At 41.3% G+C, this 20,973-nt stretch overlaps 1 protein-coding gene across 1 annotated transcript; it reads left to right on the forward strand.

Annotated features, from left to right (window-relative positions):
- Positions 1 to 2,877: 2,877 nt before the first annotated feature.
- Positions 2,878 to 20,462, forward strand: PLEKHS1 (pleckstrin homology domain containing S1). Its single transcript, XM_037400956.1, has 14 exons — positions 2,878 to 3,012; positions 4,259 to 4,350; positions 4,456 to 4,562; positions 5,928 to 6,062; positions 7,438 to 7,513; positions 8,191 to 8,298; positions 8,996 to 9,091; positions 12,650 to 12,760; positions 13,768 to 13,883; positions 15,151 to 15,360; positions 15,589 to 15,690; positions 17,120 to 17,255; positions 18,050 to 18,138; positions 19,800 to 20,462. Exons 1-13 carry the CDS (start codon positions 2,982 to 2,984, stop codon positions 18,116 to 18,118), a joined length of 1,389 nt encoding a protein of 462 aa, XP_037256853.1. The 5' UTR covers positions 2,878 to 2,981; the 3' UTR covers positions 18,119 to 18,138; positions 19,800 to 20,462.
- The last annotated feature ends 511 nt before the right edge of the window (positions 20,463 to 20,973 follow it).

Here is a 20,973-nt window from a genome sequence, read left to right on the forward strand (position 1 = left end):
GCATCATGTTTCAGTATATATTGTTCTTTAACCTGAACTTGGTTACATTTTAAAGTACTTTATCATGGTTTAGGGTTCTTAAAGTTACTTTATCTTCCAGTTGTGGGTGGGTATTTTACACACAGCTCAGGGGAAATTAAGGGACTGTTTAGAAAGCTGAACTAACAAAGCCAAGCTGTCTCCAGCTTTTTTTCTGCATGGGAGCCATTTATGGCTGCCTCAAATGTGCATATATTTTCAAGTGGCTATTAATCTTCTCGGTTTCCCCTTGCAGAAAAGTCTTTCATTTACTTCCCGTGACAGAAGCAGGTATTTCCTTGTGGGTCATATTTCAGGGTGTTTGTATTTGTACAAGGACTATAAGAAGGCAGTCACAATACAGGGGAAGGACGCATCGTGGTTTGCCGTCCAAGGCAATACAGGGAATCTGAAAATACTTAAAGGTGTATTTCTCTAAAACCTTCTACACGGTAAGACATTTTATCTGTAAGTATTAACACAGTTTGTTTTCCTTATCTTGCTATTACATTTTTAAAGTTTTGTAATGGCTTGTATCTTAAGAAATTGAAGCATTTTATCTGTGTTTTGACTGAAGTGCATCATTGGATTTGAAAAGGTTAGAAGCAATCAAATCTCTTCATGCCAGGCATACAAAAATCTGAGGGGCTATAATCATGGAACTGGCATTGCCTATTCTGAATTTGACATAACCTATTTAAGAAACTCTTTTCCATTGAAGAGAAAAAACAATTGAATGCAACAATTAAAAACTTTTTCCCAAAATGCAGACTGAGGTAGCACAACTGTAATCTCATGGGGTTTTGTCTTCCCACCTGCAAATCTTGACTTTTACTGAAACCTAGAAGAGACTTTTATCCTGTCATAGGCTCTTGAAACATTGTTTTGCAAGAATTGCATCATTTGCCAGTCATGGTGATTCTGTCAGTTATATTGAAAAGAATATTACATTGCCTTTCATTGCAACACCCGGCATGAGCCCCTACTATTGACACTAACAATTTGACTTTGTGTGTAGTAATTTTTAGTTTTGGAAACTGCTTTTTTGTCCCTTTTTTTGGTAGGCAATAGATGAAAACCCTAGCAGTAAATTGTATAGTAGTCTGTCACAGCATTTGTACTACAAATTTTTCTCTCAAAATGGCAAAATCGCAAAGATTTCCCTAAAAAAAACCCACAACCCAAAATACAGGCGGAGGTGCTCTGCAAAGATCTCCAGTGGACCTAAGTTTCCAGAGGGTCATTCTCATTTCCATCATGGTATTGCCTGGGACAGGATGTGTGGAAGTCTATAGCTTTAGTTGTGTGTCAGAGGTAAAACTTTTTTGGTAACCCACCCCCTGTCAGGCGAGTGAGGCCAGAAAATAACCAGCCATTTCTGACCGGTACTCCTGACCACACCATGTTTACTGCTGGCACCATGGAGTAAATCACTGAACAGAAGCAAAGAAAACCCCTTAAAACTCCATCCCAGCCAGGGAGCTCAGGAAAGAGCTACAGAACAGCACTTGCAATCCTTTAAATTTTCCCAGAAGAGTCTCTGAGAGGAGGCACACATGTTGGAGACTGTGCAACCTCCTTGGAACTAACAGACAACTTCAAGCCAAGTTACTAAAAGGAAAGCATTTGATTTTGTGAGGAATGAGAGCCTTGGGGTAAGGCAAAGGGAAACTTTTGAAAAGTTTCCTAAATGACATTACAAGCAGACATGGCATTTCAAATTGGAAATATAAGTATATGAGAGAAACTAGATTTGATTTTAAATAAGCAAGAAAGCAACTGAGATAATAAAAAACTGTCCAGTCTGCAAAGTGTGCTGTGTTTGCAGTCAACAGGGAGGGGTGCAGAGCTCACATACAAATTGCAAAGAAATAGCAGTGCTTTGGAGGTCTGGCTCTGTTGTCCTGACACCCAAATGGTGGTGGTCTCAAAGGAAAGAACCCTAAAGCACATTAGCTCAAAAAGAACCCAATGGAATCCCATTAACCAAACCCACCTTTTACCTTCTAAATGCTCCATCTCTGTGCTCCTGCACTTACCAAATCCCACAGATTGCTGCGTGCATGTTTTGTTAAAGGGTTATTTAACAAAATTTCAGAGAAGTCCATGGAAGTGAACTGATGCATTCTGCCTCCCTGCCAGCCTCTGTTCCCACCTCTGCCACAGCCTGGCTATGCCAGTGAGCAGGTTATTTACTTTCTCAGGTTTACAGTGAGATTCCCATTTCCCTGGTTCTCCTGGAGGAGACATTGCAAACATAAGTTGATGTAAATAAAAACATACTCTTTTTACCCATCTGAAAAATCATAATAGTAATCCACCTCTTAGAAATCTGTGAAGTTTATTTCATCACTGTTTATAAATTTCTCTGAGGGCACTGTATTAAGAACGCTACAAACTTGCAAAATATTATAATTGCCATAATATTACGACTAGGTTGTCTAAACAGATTTTAAATTCTTCAGCCGAAGCTATGTCTGTTTTATACAGGGCTGATCACACTGCTAAGGCAGTGTCAGAAACATAGATGGGATGCAATATTCCTGGCTTGTGTCTAATGTAAAGGAAGGGGCAAAATGCAGTTCTGTTGGCAGGTCTCACTACTTCCTAGGCAAATAATCTCTTTGGCCTACATAAATATATTTTTTTTAGTATTTATAATGCTATATTATAATAAATATAATATTTAATATAATGTATAATTCATTTTATAAAATATTATTATGCATAATAGTTGCTGGAATAAGTAATAATTATTAAAATTATCTATATAGCTTGTTATAGATTTTTCTATATTTTATATAGTTTAAACATCACTGTGAAAATAAACACTTGTGAGGTATTTGTTATTTTCTCAGGCAACCATGCATGCAGTGAAATGCTGCTCAGCAGCAAGCAAAGAGAAATGAATTAGCTTCAGGGCTGTCGCTCTGTTTGCTATCTGGGTGGAAGAAAAAATCAGGATGGCTTCTACAAGTAAAAAAAATTCTGCAGGTATGAAATTTCATTTGCTAAGATTTGTCGGTAGTAAAGCTGAATCAGGTTTCAATCCATTCTTATCAATATGTGATACCATCCTCTTTGCCCTCCACCTGCCAAAGATTTTGTAGTAAACAACAAGTGAAAAACAGGGGGGAAATAGCATGCTGAAAAACTGGAGATCTCATTGGACTTACTCTATGTGTTAATTCTGTCTTCCTGCTTCCTTCCTTAAAGAATGTCCTAAATGCAGCATTTCCCTTTATAGCAGAATTTTTCTTGTCCCTGACACAGAGGCTGAACTGACATTTGTAAAAAAATGTTAAAATCCTAAAAAATTAACTGGGAACTGGAAGATACAGCCCATATCTCCAAGGCACAGATGATTAAGCCGTACCTCCACTGAAGTCAGTTGTAAATGGGATTTCAGACTCGGACATTTCTTGTATCACCACGTTTGGCCATGTTATGTTTCCCAGAACTTATGTATATTCTCTGTTGTCCCTTACTGGAAGATCCAAGGTGAGGTTGACTGTGCTCCTCTCAGTCACTAGATTCTTAAAAAATCTTGATTTCCTATACACGGTTTATAGCTTAAAAAATTGAATGAGATTGCCACTCCTTTCACTGGATGTTAAAGTCCGTTAATACAACTGAGATTTTGATAAGAAATCCACAGTGATTAGAAAATGTGAATCTTAAACTACAACTGGCCACAGAGTATGCAGGGTCATGAACAAATACATTCAGACATCTTTCCTCCCAGTGTTTTAGCTCATATTTTACCTTTTGTTGTTGTCACATCATGATTCATGGTGTAAGATGATTTAGCTGTGTTTGCAACCTATCTGACTTTTTGTATTGCAAACTGAATGCCATCTGAAATTTCATTAGCGGGCTGTTTACTGTCTGTCAGATCACTAATTGTGAAGGTAAATTTAAGACCAGACTCCAGAAGTTAAACAAGACCAGTTAAATAAGACAGAGGTTTGTGATATCTTCCAAGCCCCCTACATTGTCACTATCATGTGTTTACAGTTTGGGCCAGTTGTCAGCAATAACATTGACATCAGGGAAGCATGGCCTGACCCTATATTGTATAGCCTTGATTTGTGTTTGTCTTCTCTAATTGTAATGTGCTCTGTGGCCATTTAAGCACAGAAACCCAGTGCTCAGCAACAATTTCCAGTTCAAGCAGGTCTTTATATGAGATTAATTGGCAACAAATTAACTAATGGTGCCTTCATTTCTCTTTGATTAGTGAGAACTCAAAATATGTTTTGCACTGAAGGTGGAGTCTGCAAGCACGGATTCCTCATCAAATCACCACCTCTTCAACTTTTCGGCTCACAGGTACCCTAGCACAGATTAGTCATATTCCAGCAATCACTCAACAAGCAATTGTTATTTCTGCTATCCTGAATTTTAATGAGAAACAAATTGCTTTCTCTTCGGCAGAATTCCTGGAAAAGGCGTTTTTTCATCCTGTCCAAATCCAGCAAGGGCGATTACATCTTGAAGTATCTAAAAGGCCAGAACACAAAAGGCTCCATAGCTGTTGATCAGTATGTAACTCAAATTCATCACCTTTTTATTCTGTCATGTATCAACTCTTAAATGGCCACTGGTTGTACAGACACTTGTTCCTGATTGAGGTTCTTGATCCGAATCACACGGAAGTCCAGTAAAGAGGCCCCTGGACTTTCGTAGGCTTTGGGCGCAACGTACGTGTATGATACATGTAGAAGTAAAGATCCTAAACTGTTTTGATGAAATTTGATACATTTATGTGAGTGATTGTGGTGATGTGGTATCTGCAAACCAGATATCTTGGCTCCATGACCCAAAGGCTGTATTCCTGTAGTACAAGGTATTTTATCTCCTGTGAGACAGTGCTGTGCATTCACTGATATGAAAGTAAGGATGGCCTATGCCACTCTTCACTGTGGCGCACAACCTTTCCCACCTTATGGCTCTACAGAGTGCTCTGCCAGTTGTGCAGAGGTCTCCTGGCTTTCACGTAACCCTTTGGGCTGGTGCTGGCTGCCCCACTGCCTCTTAATCCACCAAGAAATTGCTTTGCTTGGCTCGTTTGGGTTGGACATTTCATTCCTCTCTGTACAGTGCCCACCGCAGCAAGGCTGGGTGTCATTGGCTTTGTACTATGTCACGTAGGGTATGAGATACTTGGAAGGGAAACAGTAAATGTAAAGGGAAATAAAAAGATTTTACCATTCAGACCTGGAGCTTAATACTCCAGGCTTCTGGAATTGTTAGGCATGGAGGTCACTGGACTCACACTGCTGTTGTGCTTCCTCCATTAAAAGGATTTACATTGTGAAGCTTTCAAAAAGATTCCAGCTTGCTCAGTGGTATGTGATGATTACATTATTACCATCATTATCGTTACTACTATTTTTACTAATTTAACTTCTTGGAAGTTAATGGAAATAGTGCTTCTATTTAAGTATCCATTAAGAGTACTACTTGTCTGTTCCTCTTCCCCTCCATTAAAACATTGTTAATATACAATTAGTTTCAAATCAAATGTATTGTTCTGTAGTGGTTAAAAGACTTCTGTCAGGAATTTTTAATACTATCATTCCTTTTCAGGATTCTGTATTAGATCAACAGCCCCTTTTTTCAGAAATGAGGATCCAAAATCTGGACACGAGTATTTGCAAAAATTTATTTTAGTATTTTGCTTGCAAGTTTTCTTCATTGAAAGACCATCTATTTTGAATGTGTGCACTTATTTTCTTGAGAATTTTTTCTATAGTAAAATTTTTATATCTTCCCCTGCAGATCTCATCATGTGCTATGCTTAGAGTAAAATACACACGTACACACATGTATGTATGTGTATGTGTGTGGTTTTGTATTTATGTATGTATAGTTTTATAGAATGTTTCATATGTTTATCTTAACAGAATCATTAATATTGAAGTTGGCATAAGCAATTCTGAAATTATGGAAACGGTGAGGAAGATGTTTAAATGCCTTCCTGAACAGGTGATGTCCATCAGTACTGGAAACAGATGTTACTACCTCATTGGGAGCAGCAGGTAGGCATAGGAAGATGTGCAAATGCAATCTGACATTAGAGTTCAGCTGTCACCCTAAGCCACTGTCACACTAAGCCGCTGCCCCAGGGCAAGGTCCTGCTTTTTCACAGCTGCTCCCATCCCTTCCTGTGTCTCAGCTACTGATTGCACAGTTCTGAGATGAAATGATTCAGCTGGTTGATTCAATGGAAAAATGCTCTTTTCTATGTCATTTTTCCCCATGGCTGGGTTAATTTTTAGCTGGTTCAGACAGGTGAGCTAACTTACCCTGCAGCCACACTGTTACAACATCCAACATGTGGAAGCAGTGGGAGCACACAGCTGGGAGCGGGGATGGCAGCAGCAGTGGATCAGTGTGGGAGTGCCATGTCAGACTGTGCTGGTTAAGGGTCAAGGAAGGGCAGAGAGCTTTGTCTTCTCCCCCAACTGCTCCTGGGAGTTTGGGAAGCTTCTGCTACTTATAGATAAATCACAGGAAATAATCTCGCCCTGGAAAGTAGTTTGTTAATCAAGGGAAGCAGATTGAAAGGGAAAACTCCCCCAAGGGAAAAAAGATCCCAAAAGGAATGACTGGGGCCTCTCCTGCAGCAGGGTGGTGCGCTCCCTGCTTTCCCAGGCTGCAGTCCAGTCCTCAGCGAGGGCAGAAACTGCTGCTGTCAAGGTGATCAGCCAAAGCTCGGTTAGGTGAGGGCGGACATTTGGCACAGGGCTCCTCTGCTGCTGCTTCCCAGCATCTCCTCCTCAGTTTCCCAGCCACAAGTGCGTCACGAGTTTTTCTGCCTCGGTGCAGAAGAGCAGCTGATGTGTGAAATGCTGATAAGCACAGAAGAAAAACACATACCTGTGTATTACTTGAGCATGCCACCCCACATCTTCCCCCCAGGCACTGCTTTCACAGCCCGTGCTTGGTGGGAAGCATTCCAGAATTAATCCAACTAAATCCACCACAAGATTGGAACAGGGCTTCAGGGGTCTGTTCATGGCATGTTTCTTGAAGAAACTCACCCAAATGCATTCCCAAGCCTTGTTAGCTGTGTTTATGGCAGGACTCAGCAGAGGAGCATTACACATGGAAAATGAAGCAGACAGCAGTCTTCCCTCTCCATCTCTCTCCCTCTCCGCATCCCTTGCATGCGCACACACAGCCCCCACTACCTGCCTTTTGGCTCCCAGTCCTGGGCTGCACCTCTGAGGTCAAACTTGCCACCTGGCTATGGCCACCCAAGAACTCTCTCTTGAAAGGAACGTGCAGATTTTCTTCATTGATTTCAGGAAGCATTATTTTGGGCCCCGTAGGAAGAAGTGGGTAGGCAAATGCGTTTTCCTTGTGTTTTACCTGTGAGTAAGTTTTCATTTCTGTTGTTCCAACCTGCAGGCAGGAAACAGAGGACTGGGTCTCTGCGATATCTTCAGTCTGCAGGGAGACCAAAAGAGGTGGATGCTGCCCTCAGGTAACGTGTTACTGCACTTGATTTTAGAAAGAAAGAAGTCTGTACTTCCATTAGAAACCTGTGCAGAGGAGTTTTGCTGGTTTTGGCCTTGCAAGTTGGCTCTTGTCTTGGTTAATCAGAAATTCATTTTCCATATAAATCCTGTACTCTGGCTTTACGCATTAAGCAGGCATTGCACAGTCTCTGTGCTGGGGTTGAATTTACATTGCAGGAATCTCTTTGAAGAGTAAGCCACATTATTTATATAAAGTAGGACGTGATTGACATTATGCTGCAATCAGTTGCGCCTTGGATGCATCAGAATGAAAACTTGTGTGTTATTCTGTGTGCATTTTGGTTGTATTTGTGGGCTGTTTTACACACCAATCAATCCACATCCAGTCTGTCAGTGTTAGGAACCAGCTGAAGGTCCTGTTAGTTCAAGCTCAGTCCCAAGTTTCTGCCCCTTGTCAGCCAGGCACACCTGCTCGTTCACACTCAGCATTAAGCTACTTACATCCCTGCAGCTTCCAGTCAGCTCAAAGTGCAAGCAGGGAAAATTTAAGTCTCCCTGGAAAATGCCATGTCAACAGCCTCTCTGAGCCATTAGAAGTAAAATTTGGACTAGTGGGATACACTGGTATATTGTAGCCCATGCCCATCGCATGCCTGTCTTCTTACACTGTGGTTATTTCTAGATCCAAGATCTTCCAAATCCAGAATTCAGAAGCCGGCCCTCCTCGTTGCCACTATCATTGAATTCTATAGCTACGACTGGTTTCCTGGACAGGCAAAGCTACCAGAAGGTAAACAGATTAACCATTCTTAGTAACAAGTTTGCTCTTAGAGGTGACTGTGAAATTTGATTTGTGTAGTTGCTTTTTTGCATCAAAAGTTCTTCAGAGCTTGTGCGGTGGGTGCCTGGCTGGTCTGTCCTGCTCTCTGGTGGGGGTCCTGAGCAGGACCTGTGTGATAATATCAGAGAGTTCCCACAAAGGAAAGACTTTTGAGGAGCATCTGCATGTAAGTAAAGGCAAGTGTAGATGGCAATGAGAAATTAAATTAATTGGCTGTCCCAACTGACCAGCAAAGATTAGGGGGCATAAAGTAAGCCCCTAAAGAGTCACTTTGACATGCCTTGGTAAAGTCATCACAAAAACAATGTGGTGATTGTTTTGGCAACTGCTGGCCATATTCTTCCGGTTTTGTGATTGTGCTTTTCTTTGTCTCTCTCTTCAGGCTGTAAAGCTTAGAGGGGAATTCAGGTCTTCCTCTGTGCCTTTCAGATCTTCCCCCTCAATATTTAAATAGAAAGGAAGGGAAACATTGCTGCTGTCCCAAAGCAACTGCAGTCCCCTGGTGACAGGCTGAATAGCAGCCAAGGAATTGGAGGTTTTCTCTCTTCACAAAGCTGCATGCAGGTGGCCCGGTAGAGGAAGCTGAGTGCAGGTGAAGCACCTCCAGTGTATTTCCAGAGGAGTCAACATTTTCTGTTATATACAGGAGAACCGTTCCTCAGAAGAGAAGAACAGGCCTAATTCAGATCCTGGCTCTCATCAGGCTCAGTGCGAGTCACCAAGAGGAGTTCTTCCAAGCCTGGTAAGCAGGACAAATCAAACAGCACTTGACTTGTTCAGTCTGCAGAAGTGACTGTTGGCTCTTACCTCACCTGAGTGTCTCTACTTGTAGATTACCCACCTGCTTTCCCAGCACATTAAACTGGTTTTCACTATGAAGTTTCTTATAAATATTTAGTCTGTTGCTTGTTTAGCGCTGAAAATAACCTTTTAAGAACTTGCTTGAGATACCCTTTGTTTACTTTGCTTCTTGGAGGCAGATCCTCAGTTTCTGTGTAGCAATTGCAACTTGTGGCAGCTCTCACAAACTTGATTAAGAAAACTCTGAAGTGGCACTGGTTGAGGTTTTTCTCCTCCCACCACATTTCTCAGCTGTGCCACAGAAACCTAAACGGTTTCTTACTGCAGCCTCTGCCAGTAGTGATCGAATCAATGTAACTGGACTACAGAACAAGGGCTTGTTAAATTGAGGCACACTGTCCTGTCAGCACAAATGTAACTTCAAGTAATTTAACCTTCCTATCTGGCAGGAATGATTTTAGAAGATAGAGCGATGAATGTTATTCATGTGTTATTGGATATAAGTTCTGTCTTGTGTTCCCTGAACAAATACCTGCAGCAGTTTCAGGTGGTTTTCACCCATCATCTGCCATAGATTTCTGCCTTTGCAGCAGAGTCAACAGAACAGAAAACACAACCAAGGCTGTACAACACCAGTATGCAGTTTGGCAGCTGAATTTAAACTCATCTTTATTGGCACTTTATGCATTGGACTATGATCTGGAGTGACTGAGATACAGGGAAAAGAATCTGTTCTGCTATCATAGTTAACAGGATGGTAAATCACCTGCTGCAGTCACCATCCATGTATATAGGCTGGCAGCAAATATGAGATAATACAGCTAAATTTAGTGGAAAGAAGTGAAAATAGTTGAAATTACATTGCAATGCCATGGACAGTGAGCACAGCTCAGCTGATGCACAGTACTTTATGAAGCTGCAATAATTCAATTGTGAGTCTGAACTCTGAAATGCATTGAGTTAACCCTTGGTCTGATTTTAACTGGTGCTGCTCTGGATGCATACCAAGGCTGCCCTTCTGTCTTTCTTCTGCATGACTTTTCTGTCTCATTCATTAATTATTCTCATACTTATGATGCCTCAGAGAACATGTCTTATATACAGCTGTTTGAACTAGGATAGACTGAAAAGGAGGGTTAAAAGATAAGGAATTTGGATTTTACCTTTTTAGCCTGAAACAGAGGGAATAGCACGAAGCTCATATTTCTGTTTCAGCATGTGTGAAAATAAGTAACCTTCCCATACAGCTAACAAGAAACAAAAATGTTTGTTCGTTAGATAAAAATATTTCACTTGCTTCATAAGTTTAGCATCTGCTATCATCTCCAGATCTATTTTCTGCTCAGTGATGTCTAGACAGCTGACTTCCAGATTAATCCCTTGTATTTACTTCCTTTCAGAAGTATGACTCCACATTTCTAGGATCTGATTCATTTTGCTTTTTATCAGTGGTTCCCTCATCCAGGCCCAGATCGTGAAAACTCTTTGCTCAGTAGCCATTACTCATGCAAACAGGCACCTTAATGTCAGTTGAGTATAGTCACGCAGGCAGGGACCCTTGGAGAGGTCTAGGGACCTGGCTTCCTTTCAACCCACGTTTTGAAACTACAAAACCCCATCTGACTCAGCAATTCAGTATCAATTGTTTTGATACACAGCTTTCAATATCTGAAATACATCAAAATGAGGAGCCCTGGCTTGCATCACCCTGTACTGCGCATGACTGTATTGCAGGCACCTAGGCATCCTTGTCAGGATCTGTTAGACACGCCTGATTTTTTGAAAGAGATGTTCCTCTGTCCGAGAGCAACACAAAACTTTCCCTAAGGAGCCTGTGACTAACACTTAACTCAGTTGTTCTCCAGGTATCATTTCCATCTTGTGCTATGTCGGTTTTCTCCGCAGTCTCTATCTGGTGTAAATCCACATCTTGGTTCAACAGAGGCTCAAAGTACTTGTTTAGCTGCGCAATTGAGAATACCTGCACGCTGAGGTTAACTGCACTTCTCTGGTGGCAATGCACCTGGAGGAACAGAGATGTCAGCACACTGCTTTAGGGAAACACGGGGCTGCTGCAGCTTAACCTTCTCCTTCCTGTTGTCTCTGTAATCTGGGATGGTACCAAGGAGAAACACTATGCATTTGGCAAGAGGTAGCCACTGTCAGTGATTGAAGGCTCAGTTTTGGAAACTGATGAGTACTGTCTGCATTCTGAGATTTCCTAGGAGTTGGAGGATCACAAGACTTCATAAAATCACCTCCTCTTCCCCTTTCTCCCCAAGTGTTTACCTGTTTGATTGATCCAAAGCCTCTGAAAAGTCACTAGGAAATTTGTTCATGACTTTAGATGATGACCACAGAGCCAGTCTCGTTCCTGCTGTGGTTTTGTTATACCCTTCTTGAAGGACCATTTGCAGGTTCTTCTTTGTTCTGACTCCTACTGCATGAGTTGCTTTTTATGTCATTGATACCAACACGGAACAAAAATACATTCATCATATTTAATTTCTATTCAATGCCAGTTTCTTCTCTTTACATGTGAGAGTGTAATTAATTTAATTTACTTTACCTTGAAAACAGTAATATATTCAGTGGCATATTTAGCAATTATTAAAATTATCACCATGGAAACCAAGGATGTAAGTGGAGAGAGAAAAAATGGTTGCATCACAAACATGGCATGGAAAATTGCATTGGGAGGCAGTTAAATACTCATTACCATACTCTTCACTATAGTGAAGTCAACAAGAAGAAAGAAAAATAAATAATTTGTCTTTGTGAGTTAGAAAGGTAAACTTGGTGGAGGGATTAATTTCTCCTTGATTTACCAAATTGCCACAAACTTAGTATTTCAAATATTTACGAAGGCAGAATATCACTCACGACACAAAAGGATTCAGTGTCAGATCTCCAGTCCTCCAGGGTATGTTCTAGCTCATGGAGAAGTAAGAGATAACAGACTTCTCATAAGTCAGGGAAGTCTCATTCATTCTTTACCTGATAGTAGTTAAAAGGTGCTTAAAGAGGACAAGTATATCCTGATCCACTTCCAGATTTCCTACAGATTTTTTTCCTACTGTAGGGACTTTAGAACTGAATGCAAATAAAAAATCTTTTCCACACAAGTGACCCTAAATGCATGCAGATTAATACATGAAGTGTTTAACCCACTTGATTTTTAAACAAAATAAGGGGTTGTGAACATGCAATCAGTTGCAGCTGCCTGATTGCCACAAATGCACCTATGAGAAGTACAAATGCCAGTGGCCAGTTTTGCCCGTGGGCAGTAGATCTCAAAAATACAAGAAGCAGCACAAATAAAGAAACCCTGTTTCTAAAACAGGCTGGCTCCGAGTATATCTCGCTTCAAGGAGAAACATCTTCCCATGTTTTCTGTGGATATTTCCTGATTCTATTACTTCTCCATGAAAATGGAAAAATATGCATTAAACAATCTGTATAACTGAACCTGTTAAATACAAATCCATTCTTTTAACAGGATAAAAATCTGGCAAAGAGTGAGGAAAATCTGCTTTCGTCAGATACAGATGAAGACATCAAAAAGGACGAAGAAGATTATTACCAAACTCCCATCAGTATTTTAGCAAAGGTAGTTCATCAGTTGTTTTCTTAACAACCAGTTCATCAGCTGGTTTGTTAACAGCTCCAAGGAGACAGGAGACAGACATTTAACGAGCCAAAGAGGAACTGGTATGAGGAACCACTAGTACCTTGCAAAAGAAATACATAGATAAAGCAGTAGGTAATAGAGCTTTCATTTGTGCAAGAAAAAATACACTAGAGTCATTCAAAGGATCATTCTGGTAGAAAGTAGCATTTTGACAAAAACATTGCTGATTTTGTTTAAATTCCCCAAATTGACTGTTTCATTGTAAATGGCTTTTGCCTGTTGTATAACAAGGGTTTGGGTTTTTTTTCGAAAGTGAAAACTTTATTTAGAAAATGTAACAGTACATTATTTTTATATTTTTTAAAATGTAAATCTGTTGAAGCATCAGTAAGCTGCATAAAAGAAATCAGTACTTTAAAAACACTGTGAAACATTTTGATATCTACATTTCACTGTGAAATAAGGGAGAAGGAGGAATCATGCCAGTAATTTTAAACAAATTTTGACAACTAGTTTGGGAAACTGATTTCTCTAGGCTTCCCATGATATTAGTGCCCAGGAGAGGCTAAGTGGTCAGTCTTCTGCAGAAGTCACAGCCTCTCTCCCAAGACTGTACAGCTAACTGAAGGACATTAACAGTATGATTTTGTCATAGAATCTAAGTGCTTTAAACTAAGCACACCCAAAGTACAAGATTGTTTTTTCAACCTGCTTAAATTAAAATGTAACAGAATTTTTGTAGTAGTACTTTAGAATATAGCTGGTTATCTCCCGGTCCGAAAGGGTCAATAATACCAGACAGTTAACTTGTAAGTTCTGCCCACCTTTCTAGCTCACGTTTCTGGGAATTGACTTAATTGGGGAAAGCCACGCTATTTTAGCCAATGTGTTTAAACAGCATGAGCACTGAACAAAATAAGGAAATTAAGATATTTTCTGTAGGCAGAACAATGATATTAACTTATGTTGTTACGTGTTTCCAACAGTGCACTGCTGAAGTATCAAAGCCCGACCCCCCAGCTGGGTCTGATGTCCCTGTGCATGAGAAGCCAGTGCAGAAGAACCCAATAAAGGAGAACATTTATATGTCAATGAAATCGCTGTAAGTAACAACTTCATTAAGGTTTTGCAAATTAAAAGTCACATGGTGGTACAGATAGAGCTGTAAATTGTATTTACATAACAATATCTAGAGGCTGCATTTCATTTGAATGAGTCCTCCTTTGGTCTTGGTTCAGAAAGTTCAGAACTCATGGGAATACCAGAGTGAAATTCAAACTTATTGATGTGAAATTTAAACTCACATTGCAAACTCATGCATTTAGACAGGCTCTGACTATAGGATGCAGCACTTCTTGTTCACTCATACTTTTTCTAGGTTATCATGACATAACAGCCCACCACTTTACTCTGATATTGCAGCCAAGCTGCAGCAACCTTTCAGGCAGGTACTCTCCAAGGCAGGCAGCATTATCTAGTGGTTAAAAGAGAGACATGGGGCATTAGCTCCCGGCTTTTCCAGGAAGAAGTTATGTGATCCCGAGTAGCTCATCTCCTTCCTCCCATTTCCCCATCCAAAGAACGGGTCTGATGCTGTGTACTTGGAAGGTACAGTATTTTGCACGTCACAAAGAAGGACCTGAACTTGGTGTCACAGTTGTAGTGCCGCAAGGAAACTTTGCAACGTCCGCGACGTAGCGCAGTCTCCTGCAGAGGACTGTACCCACACGGTTGGCTATGGCCTGCCACCTACAGACAGTCGGGTCTTACGGCACATAGTGGGAGGCAATTGGAAATGCAGACCCACAAACCAGTTTGTTCCAATAGATTTATTCGAGCTCATCTGTGTCTTTGGGAGCCCCTGGAGGGAATTACTATAAAAACCTCACAAGCCTCTGCCATCTGAATTAAAATGTACCAAGAGCAGCTTTTGCTACTAACCCCAGTCTCGTTTGGGGCGTGGAGGGGAGTTGGCTGCAGGCATTATAAGGCTCACCAAATCAATCTAAAATGAGCTCGAGCACATCTGGGTTATTCTGTCTCCCAGGGGACAGCATTACATCTCTGCAGAAGCTAGTAGAGCCAAGGCCAACAATCTGTACTCAGTTTCTTTGTCAAGGCATTTTGTTAGCTGGAATGCTTTCAGGCTTAATAAATAGTTTTTAAATACTGAAAAGGTTTGTTTTGGGATTTATGGTTCATTTTTAGAAGGTCTGTTTATTTTACTTAGTTGTAATTTTGTCCACTGGATATTCCACAAGAACTTGTTATTCTTTGCTTCACTGATGGCTATTTGATCCAGCTTCAAACACAGCAGGAGCGCCTGGCATGGTCAAACCAGTTCATTTTTTATCACCGTTCCTCTTCAGTAGGTTGCTGGATGAGAGTTGCCAGCTCACATGCAGACGTGATGGACTCCCTTCTCCTCCCAAATGCCAGGACAACTGTGCACGTCCAAGAGACTTGGAAGCAAACAGAAACCTACAATTCCCCGAAAGCAGCACCAGCCAGCAGCCAACCCTCCAGAGAAGGCAAAATTCATTACCACTTTCGGTGGTTCAGTTGTGTATACTGCTCAGGTAAGTGTTCCTTCATTTTCATGGCAGAGAAGACAGATGTGTTGCGGTACTGGTAGAGTGTGCCCAGCCTGCCAGAGTTCATGGAGCATCTGGATGATGCTCTTAGTCATAGGATTTAGTTTTAGGTAGTCCTGCGAGGAGCGTGGAGTTGGACTCAGTGATCCTTACAGGTCCCTTCCAACTAGAGATATTCTATGATTCTATGGTCTCTGATGTTCTCCCTCACAGCCAAGTTACAGATGAGACCCATCTGCAGAAGTTGGATATTTTCGTTCCCCAGGCTGATATTGACAGTTACCTAAAACTTACAGAAGCAGCAGGACAAATATGGTAAGTTCTGGATGTCTTGTGATGGTGCCCGTCAGGTGTGAATGAGTGACAGTCAGGTACAGAACTGTACAACCACACACATCCATGTGCAGTCTTGGCAGTGCAGAAGAGGGCAGGGTCAGTGTGTGCTAGCGCTTCGGCGATTCCTTTCTGCTCTTTCTGACTCTTCGTGTACTTGAGTTTCTATTTTAACTGCTGTTGGAAAGGGCTATATAGAATTGAGAACCCTCAGCATGCTGAGTAATTAGCGATTAAGTCGCACTCCAGAAGCTGTTCTTCTAATGTTGGTGTAAAATCATCTCATTACTGCTAGTCGCTTTTACCTTTGATTTGGTGAACCATGGCGATGGTGTGTCTCAGAGATATAGTGACTGGGATGTATCTTGTGATAGGGTAAACAGGGCCTCAAGCTGACTTGAGTTGTATGTGAGCACAAAATTGCCTTTAAATTAATCCCAGCAGTGGTTCGGTGCTAGGAATGAGTGCTAGGCAGAAATTTTCACAAGTAGGTGTTATGGGCACACAGATCCTCTTAGTAGTCCCACTGGAAATTAGTGCTGTCCCCAGACCTTTGATATCAATGACTAGGATAAAGAGGACGGAGCAGGAAAAATGCTCGGTGCGTACTCCTGTGCTTCCTGTTGATCCTCCACTGCCACACAGCACTGAGACTGCTTTTCGCTGCTGCTCTCACGTTCACACCGACCAGGTGCACTGTGCGCACCACGAGTCACTTTGTTTCAGCTGCTGCCAGCAAGAAGAAAAAACAACATTGCAAAAGTGACTGGAAATAGAACCCCACCTCAACAATTGGATCTACACCTAGATTTACAGAGCTTTCTCAGTGGAAATTCATATTGAAAGAATTTGGGACTTGTTCTGTAAGGGAGCAGAGCACCAGGTCTGACTGTCAGGTCAGCTAATCCTAGATAGCTTGCCATCAAGGAGACTGTATCGGAGACTAGCAGGAAAGATATACTGGAATTTCCATAAGGATCCTATCAGGACAACAGTGGTTCTCTGATCCTTGCAGTTCTAGCATAGATAAACCACATGATAATAAGTGTTCATTTCATTCTTTCGGGATGACTTCAGAAATCGTCTTAGTCAAACATCGAGCTAAAAAATCTACAGTGTGTCTGGCCTGCTAATTTTGGACTGGAATCCCCATCTTTCACTGGTGACCTTGCTAGCACCAGTCTCGCTTGTTAACATGCTGCAATGTCAGAGTCATGTCTCGTTTAGGAGAACCCATTGGGAGGGATGAAGCAGCTTGGTTTCAGCTAGAACTAGATAAAGTCGTTCAAGCTGTGTGCTGTTTCCAGAGGGCAGTACCGTCAACACAGTCCTGCTCAGCCCTCGCCGTTCTGTTAGCGCTAGCTGCAGGTCCTGTGTGTTTCCTTCATTCTCTGTCCTCCGAACACCCTAGTGTCTCACAGTGGACTGGGCCTCCCCGACTGGGATGTTTGTTTAACCACGGAGACCGTATAGTGGCTGTGAATGATTTGCAACCCCAGGACGTGGAGGAGGCTTACTTCTTCATCAGCAGGTCCACAAGAAAGGAGGTAAGCCTGACTAATCTGAAGGTGATAGTCAAATGAATTAAGCCAAATGAGAAAGCAAGTTGCTTTTTGCATTTCAAGTGTCTCCATTCAAACCAGTTTACTCTGGTTTAAGTTTGGCACGAATAACTTCAGTACCAAATAGCTCCTCAGCATCATTCTCATGTAGCATCTCCTATTCCTCAAGTATTTGGGGAATGCAAGGTCAGCACTGTTCTGTTTGAGGATTTGATCTCAGAACCCCAAGAGATACTACTGGACAAGTGTCAGTTCGTTACTTGGTATTTTTTGGCTAAGCCCTGTGAATTGCAAGCTTTAGGATGTAAACAGTTGCCTTCACTGGATGTGTATTCGCTCATAGTGGTTTTGGGTACTGAGGGCAGAGCCCTATACTCCTACCTCCTAATGGTTATCAAGAGCTATGCATCTCCTTGTGTGATATCACTGTTTTTTGAAGAATGTAGGAGATTTCTAAGTGGTGCCTCAACACCACTGTGACCTATTACTTGTTGATACCTATTTTTCTCTCAGATGGACCCATATTTCAGTATCCATGTTCTCTGACCCATACCTGAACACATTACTTTTTGAATTTTGTCGAGAAAGTTGAGGTCATCAGATATTGTTGCCATCTAAAGAAAAGAAAGCCAGTGTCACCAAGGGAAAAATACTCATCTCTCTTAATAGGACATTTTTATTCAGCTAGTTAAAATACCAGTCAGAATGTAGCACAAATGTTGATCAGATACAACAAGCTATTAAAACGTCTCTCTTTTTTTTCTTCTTCTTTTTTTAAGGTGAAACTTAGTGTATGTAGGATTCCACATTCAGATGTCTTCCATGTTAAAGGCTGTTCATGTTCCTGAAAAAAGACATCAATGATTAAGTAAGTGCCAAAGTTCAAGGGAAGAGATCAGGGAGAAGAATGTGATACATAGTGCACTGAGTAATCTTTATCCTCTAGAGCTGCCAGGCATCTTTTATTGCTGAAGTACAAAGAACAGACAACATGGATTTCATTTTCATTTCATGTCCTAATAACTTGTTTTGTTGGCATGTATTTCAGTTGCATGAAAAAAACTGAAGGTCAAATAATTTATGAAAGCTTTGCACTGTGTATACTTCATACTCAGTAGAATACTAGTTCACACCTCTGCACACCTTTTTACACTGAGCTACATTGATTTATACTGAACTACTAATCAGTTAGGGGTGTGGAAACAACCCACATTTGGAACAAAGCCGTACTTTCCCTTGTTTCCTCTTGGCTACACAAAGGCAAAGGTGAGCTGAGAGCGGCAGTGTTAGAAGAGGCTGGTAAATAGTCTTGTATAGTGATGCAGTGGGGCCTCCTTTGGTGTTGTGCCCCTCTTAGGTTACAGCCACAAAAATACATTCAAGGGATGACAGGAGAAAGAGCTGGTGGAGAAGAGGAATATATCTGGAGCACCTGTGGGCTCAGTGGCAGATAAAATAAGCCCTAAGTGAAGAATGAATGAATGGATTTGGGAGGGAGGAGGGCTGCTCTGTGAAATTGTTACTGCTGAAGACAGCTAGGAAAACTAGAGAGAGAACTGCTGAGAGAGAAACCAGGGACAAAGGCACGTGCACTTGGCTCAGCTGCAAAGTTCACTGGAAGAGTTTTGATGTTACCAAGTGCTGCCAGTACCGGGTGTCACTGGTACTGCAGCATCTTCAGGGCAAGTGTTCGTTTGTTTCCCAAACAAGCACTTTTCCCGTAAATATTTATTTTTGAATATGTCTTGCTTCCATTCTATCATAGAAATACGACTGATTTTCAGCTAACATTGCACCAAAAGTTGTTGGTTCGTGGTAGGGAACTGCCTGCAGGGGTGCCTGTACTGGGTGCCAAAAGGTACACGGTGTGATGTGGCGTGTGTGCAGAACACATACCTATTCTGTATGTGGAGAGGTACACACTTGTATATAGGGGGTTGTGTTTGTATGTGGGTGGATTTACATACATATATATTGCTTTAAGATAGATTGTATTGATACAATGATGAGGCAACAAACTGAAACACTGTTTTTGTGCACAGATAACTTGATCTTGCCAGATACAACCAAAATAACTACTGGGTTTAGCAGGCATAGGATTATTGATATTAAGAGGTTTACATAAGCTTTGATTTAAGGTGGATTTGGCCCAAAGGTGGTATTTGTCCAGCTTCCAATGTCAGATACTACAATAAGAAAATACAATCCCTAAAATAAGGTTGGTGCCACTTACTCCAGTAGTAGATTTAACAAATGTGATTTGTAGACTTCCTTTAAAACCCAGTCTGGACTTTTTAAAAAATAATTATATAATTTTATTTAGCCAAAGATGAAAACAGCATCAGTAACTCAAAACAAAAAAACACAAATATTTATACCATCTATTCAGACTCTGCTCCTAGTCAAAATATTAATTTCCAGATTTAATGTTTCCACAGCCTGTGTCTTTTGCTTTTGAGGTAAGAGTGTTTAGGACATGCTTATTTCTCAAAGTGGGAAAGGATTCACTTCTTAATATTTCTGTTTCAGTGTCGTTCAAAGGCCTGTTTGTGCTGAATTCTGCGTAAAGACAGAGGGAAAACCCAGTTCTGGAACTACAGAGGCTGATAAACGGAAGAAAATACATTCCTGGGGAGCTCTCCCCCAAAGCTTCTATGGGACTCCTTTGACCACGACAAATCCATTTCTGCCCGAGCAGTCTGTGAGGGACAGGATGGCCAGCCATCACCACACAGGGCTTCTTCCAGCTCTGTACCTCCATCAGTGTGCTAGGACAGCCCTCTGGGCCTGAATCTGAAAATCACAGATAATCTAGTTCAAGCCTATCCACCGAGGATGTCACCCTTGGCCCTTCCTGCCCAAGGTTTGCCTAAGGTTTTCTAAACTTTAGAAAAGGAAAGGCCAGACCTTCCTGTGTTCCAAGACTCATTCTGTCTGGATAATTAGGAAGCTTTTTTTCTAACATATATCCTAGATGGCATGTTTTTTCTTGCTCTGTTTTCACTGAGCATGGGATTTTCGTTGTCTCCAGAGAAATCTTCGTTCTGGAAGGTGTTTTTTCTGCCTGTTCTCCTGTCTCTCTCTCTCCCTTTTTTTTTTTTTTTTTCAGACCAAACATCCTGCCTTCTTTCAACATTTTGTTCAAATATTTCCTGAAAGTGATCACATGTCACTGAACTGCGAGCAAATACCTTGTGCTTCCAGTTATGGGTGAAAAAAGGAGGTGAGGCAGCCATGAAGAAACTTCCTGGAACTTCATAGAGAAACATTTCCAAAAAGCGAAGATGCTGTGATCCATAGGTGGTGGTGGGAGGAGAGCTGCCACTCCGGAACCTGCATGCAGCATCGCTGCTGAAGCAGATGTTGAGCAATGCATGCTGCACCCCTCTGCCATCAAAGAATGTCATTTGTGGAGAAAAATAGGATTTTGGTAGATATAGCATGAACAGGATAATTCCAGTATATTTGAGAAAAACGGGGCATCACTTCTGTACTTCAGTAAACAGTCACTGATGTGTTACCCCACAACTGACCATTATGTCAATTTGCACAATGATAAATGCAGATAATTAATGTCAGATATTGGCTAATTCATAACACTTACTAGAGATACAGTATTGGAACGACGTCGGTACAGTAAATTCTGGTAAGGTGTGTGAAGCTGTCTGCCTACATATGATTAATAAATGCATTAACACTTTAC

The sequence above is a fragment of the Falco rusticolus genome, chromosome 9 (genome assembly GCF_015220075.1).
Source record: "Falco rusticolus isolate bFalRus1 chromosome 9, bFalRus1.pri, whole genome shotgun sequence".
NCBI lineage: Eukaryota > Metazoa > Chordata > Aves > Falconiformes > Falconidae > Falco > Falco rusticolus.